The sequence below is a fragment of the Myodes glareolus genome, chromosome 12 (assembly GCF_982192425.1).
Source record: "Myodes glareolus chromosome 12, mMyoGla1.1, whole genome shotgun sequence".
Classification (NCBI taxonomy): Eukaryota; Metazoa; Chordata; class Mammalia; order Rodentia; family Cricetidae; genus Myodes; species Myodes glareolus.
Window position 1 is genome coordinate 9319640 of NC_142037.1, and position 9406 is coordinate 9329045.

Genomic DNA, 9406 nt, shown 5'->3' on the forward strand with positions numbered 1-9406 from the left:
GGGGCCAGCCAGTTCTCTAGAACAAGCCAAACAACTCTCAGAGGCATGATACTAGAGCAGAGTTCGACTCTTTGATGCCAGCTTCCATGTTCTGGACTGTCAGTGGGGCGACTTAGTGAGTCTGCTGATCGTGATTTGCCCCTGAATGACTTCTCAATCCACAGCCCTTCCAGGCAGGAGATATGGGCTCCTCACAGCACCTGAGTGCTTGTGCACTGTGTCATTTTTCTCCTGGTTTCTGAAATCACAGGCAGGATTCAGGGCCCTGGGCCATGTTGCATCCTGTGCTGCTGTGAATAAGCCTAAAGAGGTGGTCTCTGTTTTTACCTGAAACATATGTAGGGAGGCAGAGAAAACCCCTAGCTTTTTATGTAGATACATCTCTACATAATGATGGGAAAGATTACATCCACAGAGGGAGCAGCTCAACCAAGCCAAAAAATTTGATTTGTTACTTGGTTCCAAACTTGATTTTTCTGTTTGGGCCTCAGGGTGGTCTGTCTGTCCTCTATGCCTTGTCCTGTTCTGTTTCACTTTTGTTCTGTCTACCCACAGATGTTGCTATGAAGCCAAAATCCCACCCAATGCTCCTCACCAAGAATCAGATGAAGCAGGAAGTGGCTAGGCTGACCACAGAACTGCAGCTGATCACCAGCCAAAGAAATGAGCTGCAAGATCACCTGACCTTCATCAGTGAAGATACCATGGACAATAGGTATTCATTGTTTCAGTCTTCATGGGATTTTCAGCAATGTCACCCTCACCTTTTTCCTTTAAAGTTTTGCGTTCTCAGGTCCCAGACTTCCAGTGTGACCCATGTCTTAAAGTCTTCTCAGGAGAGGCAGACCTGTAGCTTGAGGGGGGAGGGAGATGATGACTCCAACTATTCTTCTTTCTCCAAATGAAAACCAGAGCCTGTGGTCTGAGTGACACAACTAAGGGATTGAGATAGTAATGTGCACTTCCCTGGATGCATCTGGGAAGGACCTGACAGGAGGTGGCTTGGGTGAGATACTAGCTGCTGTGAATTTGTGTGAGTCTTCAAACTTGCCTGAAAGCTGATTGTGTACTGGAAGCTCCTGGTAGCAGCTGGAGAGACCTGTTCCCACTTTGTCCATCTCTGTGAATAACTTTGTCCATCTGTGTGCATGACTAGAAGTCCTGGGACTCATCACAGTTTCTCTCTAGCTTTGTGCCTCATACTCTTAAACAATAATGCTCCATGAATTTATTTAGCATGGAAACATGGTGTGCCCTTTCTCTCTTCTCTCTCTCTCTCTCTCTCTCTCTCTCTCTCTCTCTCTCTCTCTCTCTCTTTTCCTCCCTCCCCCTCCTTCCTCTCCTTAATGTGTTTGTGTTTTTATTTTCATTTTTGTGTGTGTGCACGCCCATGCATTTTCAGGTTTGTGTGTCCATAGAAACTCTGGGATCCAGGGGTCTGTAGGGGACATGAGGATTTGCCTGCACCAATTTCCAGGTGGTGCTAGTGCTGAGGTCAGAAAACCCCACTTTAAGCAGCACAACTCTTGTCCTGCATACTCACCTTCATGACCCCTAGGAATCCCTTGTGGGAATTTATATCACTATCCTGTGTAATAGTCACACAGGACCTAAAATCACTGTTCTGAAGTGGGAGAAATGTCATTGCAATATTTGGTGTGGCAAGACTTGTAGCGTAAACCCTGGTAACATTGAGAGCTACACTGAATCTCTAAACATCCTCAGTGAACACATGCGTCCATAGCATCCTCCATCTGTGAAACCAGCTGATCTAGTGCCAGGATAACAAGTTTAAAATCACCAGGAGGGATTCCTGGCCAGCAAGGGGCACTGATCCTCTAGCGAACATCCATCAGAGGGGTGAGTGTGCTCTTGACCCGCGGTAGAAGCCTGGCAATGAGGAGCTGAGATATTCCCCTCCCCTCTTGACTCCCTGGTCATTCTGCAGGGGCTGCTCCACCCTGCTAAGCTCTCTTGCCTCTTATCCCATCCCAGCTTTCACCCAGGTACCCCTTCCATTATTCATCCCTTCCCCCTGGGGCCATAAAATTCCCCAGCTCAGCAGCCTTGCTTGCTGGGACAGGGCGGTAAGCGCAACCCGGCAGGAGGGAGTTCCTGTGTCTCAATAGCGTGCCTGAGGAAAGATAGACCCTGTGTCAGCTCAGCGACATTCCTGGATAGCAAGGGGCACTGATCCTCTAGTGGACATCCATTGGAGGGGTGAATTTGCTCCTGGCCTGTGGCATAAGCCTGGCAAGGAGGAGCTCAGACATTCCCTGATGCCCTTGACTCCCTGGTCACTCTGCAGGGGCGGCTCCACCCTGCTAAGCTCTCTTGCCTCCTATCCCATCCCAGCTTTCACCCAGGTACCCCTTCCTTTATTCCTCCCTTCCCCCTGGGACCATAAAATCCCCCAGCTCAGCTGCCTTGTGTGCTGGGACTGGGCTGTAAGTGCAACCAAGCAGGAGGAAGTTCCTGTGTTTCAATAGCCTGCCTAGGGAAAGGTAGGCCTTCTGTCAGTGAGGTCCCTGCCCAACAAGGGAACCTGACCCGGTATCAGAAGATCCAATAGAGAGCATTTGAAGGAAAAGATGGGCAGATACCAAGGCAAGAATTTCTCCAACAATCTGAAAAACAACATGAAAACATCAGGTTCCACCGATACTACAACAGAAGGACGTGAACACCATATTCCGGAAGAAGTGGAAAACAGAGTCATTATGAAAGCAATAGAGTCCCTTGAACAGGATATGAATAACTCCCTTAAAGAAATGGATGAGAAGTATAACAAAAAGTTTGAAGAAATGAGTAAAGAAATGGATGAGAAGTATAACAAAAAGTTTGAGGAAATGAGTAAATTCATAAATGATACCCTGGGAAACCAAGACAAAACAATCAAACAGGTAATGGAAACAGTTCAAGAATTGAAAACTGAAATGGAGGCAATGAAGAAAACACAAAATGAGGGCCAGCTGGATGTGGAATATCTAGGTAAAGGAAAAGAGACTACAGAATCAAGCATAACCAATAGAATACAAGAGATAGAAGAACGAATCTCAGATTCTGAAGACGCCATAGAGAAAACAGCTCTGATCAAAGAAAACAGCAAATGCAACAAATTCTCATCACAAAACATTCAAGAAATCTGGGACACAATAAAAAGACCAAATCTAAGAATAATAGGGATAGAAGAAGGAGAAGAATTGCGGATCAAAGGACCAGAAAATATATTCAAAAAAATTATAGAAGAAAACTTTCCCAACCTAAAGAACAATATTCCTATGAAGGTTCAAGAAGCATACAGAACACCGAATAGACTGGATTAAAAAAAATCCCCTTACCATATAATAATCAAAACACAAAACATACAGATTAAAGAAAGAATATTAAGAGCTGCAAAGGAAAAAGGTCAAGTAACTTATAAAGGTAAACCTATCAGACTTCTCTATGGAAACCATGAAAGCCAGAAGGTCCTGGATAGAGGTACTACAGAAACTAAGAGACCATGGATACAAGCCCAGACTATTATACCCAGCCAAGCTATCATTCACTATCAATGGAGAAAACAAAATATTCCAGGATAAAAAAATTTAAACAATTCATAGCCACAAATCGAGCCTTACAGAAAGTAATAGAAGGAAAATTGCAACCCAAGGGATCTAACATTGCCAGCACTGCCTAGAAAACCTCAGACATTTAGCGACCCTTCACAAGCCCAACTCAAAGAAGGGAAACATACAAACTTTACTACACATAAAAAAATAAAATAAATAACCGAAGTCAACAACTACTGGTCATTAATATCACTTAATACTAATGGACTCAAGTCACCTATAAGAAAGCACAGGCTAAGAGATTGGATACGAATACAGGATCTAACATTCTGCTGTTTACAAGAAACACACCTCAGAGTAAAGGGTTGGGAAAAGGTTCTTCAAGCAAACACACCCAAGAAACAGGCGGGTGTGGCCATTCTAATTTCTAACAAAATTGAATTCAAATGAAAATCAATCAGAAGAGATGGAGACAGTCATTTTATACTCATAACAGGAGCAATTCATCAGGAGGATGTCTCAATCCTGAATATCTATGCCCCTAATATAAAAGCACCCACTTACGTAAAAGAAAAACTTCTAGAACTCAAGTCAGTCATGAAACCACACACACTAATAGTAGGAGTCTTCAACACACCTGTCTCACCAATGGACAGGTCAATCAAACAGAAAAATAACAACAGAGAAATAAGAGAATTACTAGAGGTAATGAATCAAATGGGCTTAACAGATATCTATAGAACACTCCACCCAAATAGGAAAGAATATACTTTCTTCTCTGCAGCTCATGGAACCTTCTCAAAAATCGGCCACTACTGGGTAACAAAGCAAACTTCCACAGATACAAAAAATTATTAGTAACCACCTGTGTCTTGTCGGATCACCATGGAATAAAGTTAGAATTCAACAACAGTTCTAACCCCAGAAAGCCTACAAACTCATGGAAGCTGAACAGTCAACTACTGAATCACCCCTGGGTCAAGGAAGAAACAAAGAAAGAAATTAAAGTCTTTCTTGAACTTAATGAAAATAAAGATGCAACATATTCAAACCTATGGGACACAATGAAAGCAGTGTTAAGAGGAAAGTTCATAGTACTAAGTGCCCAATTAAAGAAAATGGAGGAAGCACACATTGGAGACTTAACAGCACACCTGAAAGCTCTAGAAAAAAAAGAAGCAGACTCACCCAGGAGGAGTAGAAGACTGGAAATAATCAAACTGAGGGCTGAAATCAACAAAATAGAAACACAGAAAACAATCCAAAGAATCAATGAAACAAAAAGCTGGTTCTTGGAGAAAATCAACAAGATTGACAAACCCCTATCCAAACTAATCAAACGGCAGAGAGAGAACACTCAAATTAATAAGATCAGAAATGAAAAGGGGGACATAACCACAGACACAGAGGAAATTCAGAGAATCATTAGATCTTACTACAAAAGCTTATATGCCACAAAGTTGGAAAATGTACAAGGAATGGACTTGTTTTTAGATAAGTACCATTTACCAAAGTTAAATCAAGACCAGGTGAACAATCTAAATAGAACTGTTAGTTGTGAAGAATTAGAAGCTGTTATGAAAAACCTCCCTACCAAAAAAAGGCCAGACCAGATGGTTTCAATGCAGAATTCTACCAGAACTTCCAAGAAGAGCTAATACCTATACTCCTTAATGTATTTCACAATATAGAAACAGAAGAGTCATTGTCAATTTCTTTTTAAGAAGCTACAGTTAAACTGATACCAAAATATCATAAGGACACAACCAAGAAAGGAAATTACAGGCCAATCTCACTCAAGAACATCGACGCAAAAATTCTCAACAAAATACTGGCAAACCGAATCCAAGAACACATTAGAAAATTTATCCTTTATGATTAAGTAGGCTTTATCCCAGCGATGCATGGCTGGTTCAACATACACAAATCTATCAATATAAACCATCATATAAACTGAAAGAAAAAAAACCATATGATCGTTTCCTTAGATGCTGAAAAAGCACTGAACAAAATTCAATACTCTTTATGATAAAGGTGTTGAAGAGATTGGGCATACAAGGATCATACCTAAATATATTAAAAGCTATTTACAGCAAGCCAACAGCTAACATCAAATTAAATGGAGAGAAACTCAAAGCCATTCCACTAAACTCAGGAACATGACAAGACTGTTCACTCTCTCTATACCTCTTCAATATAGTGCTTGAAGTTCCAGAAATAGCAATAAGACAACATAAGGGGATCAAGGGGATTCGAATTGGAAAGGATGAAGTTAAACTCTCGTTATTTCCAGATGATATGATAGTGTACATAAGCGACCCCAAAAACTCTACCAAAGAACAACTACAGTTGATAAACACCTTTAGTAATGCGGCATGATACAAGATCAACTCCAAAAAATCAGTTGCCCTCCTATACATAAAGATAAAGAAGCAGGGAGGGAAATCAGAGAAATTTCACCTTTCACGATAGCTACAAACAGCATAAAATATCTTGGGATAAATCTAACAAAGGAAGAGAAAGACATATTTGACAAGAACTTTAAATCTTTGAAGAAAGAAATTGAGGAGGATACCAGAAAACGGAAGCATCTCCCTTGCTCTTGGATTGGGAGGATCAACATAGTTAAAATGACAATTCTACCAAAAGCAATCCATAGAATCAATTCAATCCCCATCAAAATCCCATCAAAATTCTTCACAGACCTTGAGAGAACAATAATCAACTTTATATGGAAAAACAAAAAACCCAGGATAGCCAAAACAATCTTATATAATAAAAGAACTTCTGGAGGCATTACCATCCCTGACTTCAAACTCTATTACAGAGCTACAGTTGAAAACAGATTGGTATAGGCGTAGGAACAGAGAAGCCGACCCAAGGAATTGAATAGAAGACCCGGATATTAACCCACAAACCTATGAATACCTGGTTTTCGACAAGGGAGCTAAAGGTGTACAATGGAAGAAGGATAGCATTTTTAACAAATGCTGCTGACATAGCTGGATATCAACCTTTAGAATAATGAAAGTAGAGCCATATCTATCACCATGCACAAAACTCAAGTCCAAATGGATTAAAGACCTTAACATTAATCTGACCACTTTGAACCTGATAGAAGAGAAAGTGGGAAGTAGTGTACAATACATGGGCACAGGATACCACTTCCTAGGTAGAACCCTAATAACACAGTCAATAAGAAAATCAATAAATAAATGGGACCTCCTGTAACTGAGAATCTTCTGTAAAGCAAAGGACACTGTCAGTAAGACAAAAAGGCTACCTTCTGACTGGGAGAAGATCTTCACCAACCCCTCAACAGACAAAGGTCTGATCTCCAAAATATACAAAGAACTCAAGAAACTAGACACTAAAACTCTAATTAATCCAATTAAAAAATGGGGGTACTGATCTCAACAGAGAATTCTCAAAAGAAGAACTTCAAATGGCCAAAAGACACTTAAGGTCATGCTCAACCTCCCTAGCGAGCAGGGAAATGCAAATCAAAACAACTTTGAGATTACATTTTATACCTGTCAGAATAGCTAAACTCAAAAACACCAATGATAGCTTATGCTGGAGAGGATGTGGAGTGAGGGGAACACTCATCCATTGTTGGTGGGAATGCAAACTTGTGCAGCCACTGTGGAAATCAGTGTGGCGGTTTCTCAGGAAACTGGGAGTCAACCTCCCTCTAGACCCAGCAATTCCACTCTTGGGAATATACCCAAGAGTTGCTCTAGAATACTACAAAAGCATTTGTTCAACTATGTTCATAGCAGCACTATTTGTAATAGCCAGAACCTGGAAACATCCTAGGTGCCCCTCAATAGAAGAATGGTTAAAAAGGTGTGGAACATACACACATTAGAGTTTTACTCAGCGGTAAAAAACAATGACATCTTGAATTTTGCATGCAAATGGATGGAAATAGAAAACGCTTTACTGAGTGAGGTAACCCAGACCCAAAAAGAGGAATATGGTATGTACTCACTCATAAGTGGATTGTAGCCATAATTAAAGGTCTTTGAGCCTATAATTCGTGATCCTAGAGAAGCTAAATAAGAAGGTAAACCTGAAGAAAATCATATAGTTATCCTTCTGGATATTGGAAGTAGACAACATTTCCTGGCAATCCTTGGATGCACAGGGTGGGGTGTGGTAGTAAGAGGAGATGGTTAGAAAGAAGGAAATAGGGGAGGATTGGGGAAAGCTTGGGGGAATGGGATGGGGTAAGGGAGGAAAGATGGATATGGGAGCAGGGAAGTATATATCTCAACTAAGGAAGCCATTTTAGGGTTTGCAAGAGACTTGATTCTGGAGGGGTTCCCAAGTCCAGGAAGAGATCCTCAGATTGTTCCCTGAACAGCAGAGGAGAGGGTGCCTGAACTGGCCTTGGCCCATAACTATAGTGACGAATATTTTGCATATCACCATAGAACCTTCATCTGGCAATGGATGGAGATAGAGACAGAGACACACATTAGAACAGTGGACTTAACTCCCTAGGTCCAAACGAGAAGCAGATGGAGGGAGTATGTGAGCAAGGAAGTCAGGATCAGAGGGAACCTTCATCCGACTATGGATAGAGATAGAGACGGAGACCCACATTGGAGCACTGGACTGAGCCCCTAAGGTCCAAATGAGGAGCAGAAGGAGAGAGAACATAAACAAGGAAGTCAGGATCAGAGGGAACCTTCTTCCGACGATGGATGGAGATTGAGACAGAGACCCACATTGGAGCACTGGACTGAGCCCCCAAGGTCCAAATGATGAGCAGAAGGAGGGAGAACATGAACAAGGAAGTCAGGACCGCGAAGGGTGCGTTCACCCACTGATACAAGGGGACTGATCTAATGAGAGCTCACCAAGACCAGCTAGACTGGAACTGAACGAGCACGTTATCAAACTGGATTCTCTGAATGTGGCTATCACGGGGACTGTCTGAGTAGCCATTGGGACTTGTTTCTTCTGCATGTACTGGCTTTTTGGGATCCTAGTCTGTGTGGATGCTCACCTTCCTAGACCTGGAGGGAGGGAGGAGGAACTTTAACATGGCAGGAAACTCTGACTGCTATTAGGACTGAAGAGGAAGGAGGAGAGGGAGTAGGGGGAGTGGGAGGGTATTGGGAGGAGGGGCAGAAGTGGAAATTTTTATAAATTAATAAAAAATAAAAATAAAATAAATTAAAAATAAAAAAGGAAATTTTTTTAAAAAATAAAATCACCAGGAGGTCCCTGTGCATAGGATGCAGAATGTGGCATTCACTGGACTGTGGTGACTAGGACACAACATGAGTTCCCATGATCCTTGAGGCCTCTGTTCACAAGGTTCTTTCCTTCTGTTTCTAGGCCCTACCACAAGCCAAATCCTTTCTATGAAAAGCTGACATTGGAGCATGCACAGGTTGTGTCAGAACTAAGGACCTTGGAGATTTATTACACTGAGACCTCAGAGAAGTTTGATGAGCTGACCAAGGAGACAGTTTTCTATCAGTAAGTGCCCATCTTGACATGAACCCAAAAAGTTATGAAATGGCCATCTCTGCCTTCACTTTTCTCTGGATGGAGCATTCCCAATCTGGTTCTAGCCTTTCTGCTTCTTAGCAAGCAGCCTTAGCATGCAACTCTTGGACTGTGTCTCTTGGACCTAGTATTCCTACATGTGAAAGAGATTGTTAGCTGGAGGCAGGGGTTCCTGGAGGCAGGAGTGGCAGGAAAATTGCTGGCAGGATCTTACTATGCAGAGTGTCTCCAGCAGTCTGCACAGCTGGCTCCTAATGGAGCAAACTCAACTGGAGAAGAAGTTGTACATGCTGAGGCAGGAGAAAAAGAAACTGCTGGATGATTGG

At 42.0% G+C, this 9406-nt stretch overlaps 1 protein-coding gene across 1 annotated transcript; it reads left to right on the top strand.

Moving 5' to 3' along the window:
* Nucleotides 1-566: 566 nt before the first annotated feature.
* LOC148120094 (disks large homolog 5-like) lies at nt 567-9054 on the top strand. The gene is made up of 2 exons (XM_087911951.1): nt 567-715; nt 8907-9054. The coding sequence occupies exons 1-2, from the start codon at nt 585-587 to the stop codon at nt 9052-9054; spliced, it is 279 nt and encodes a 92-aa protein (XP_087768077.1). The 5' UTR covers nt 567-584.
* The last annotated feature ends 352 nt before the right edge of the window (nt 9055-9406 follow it).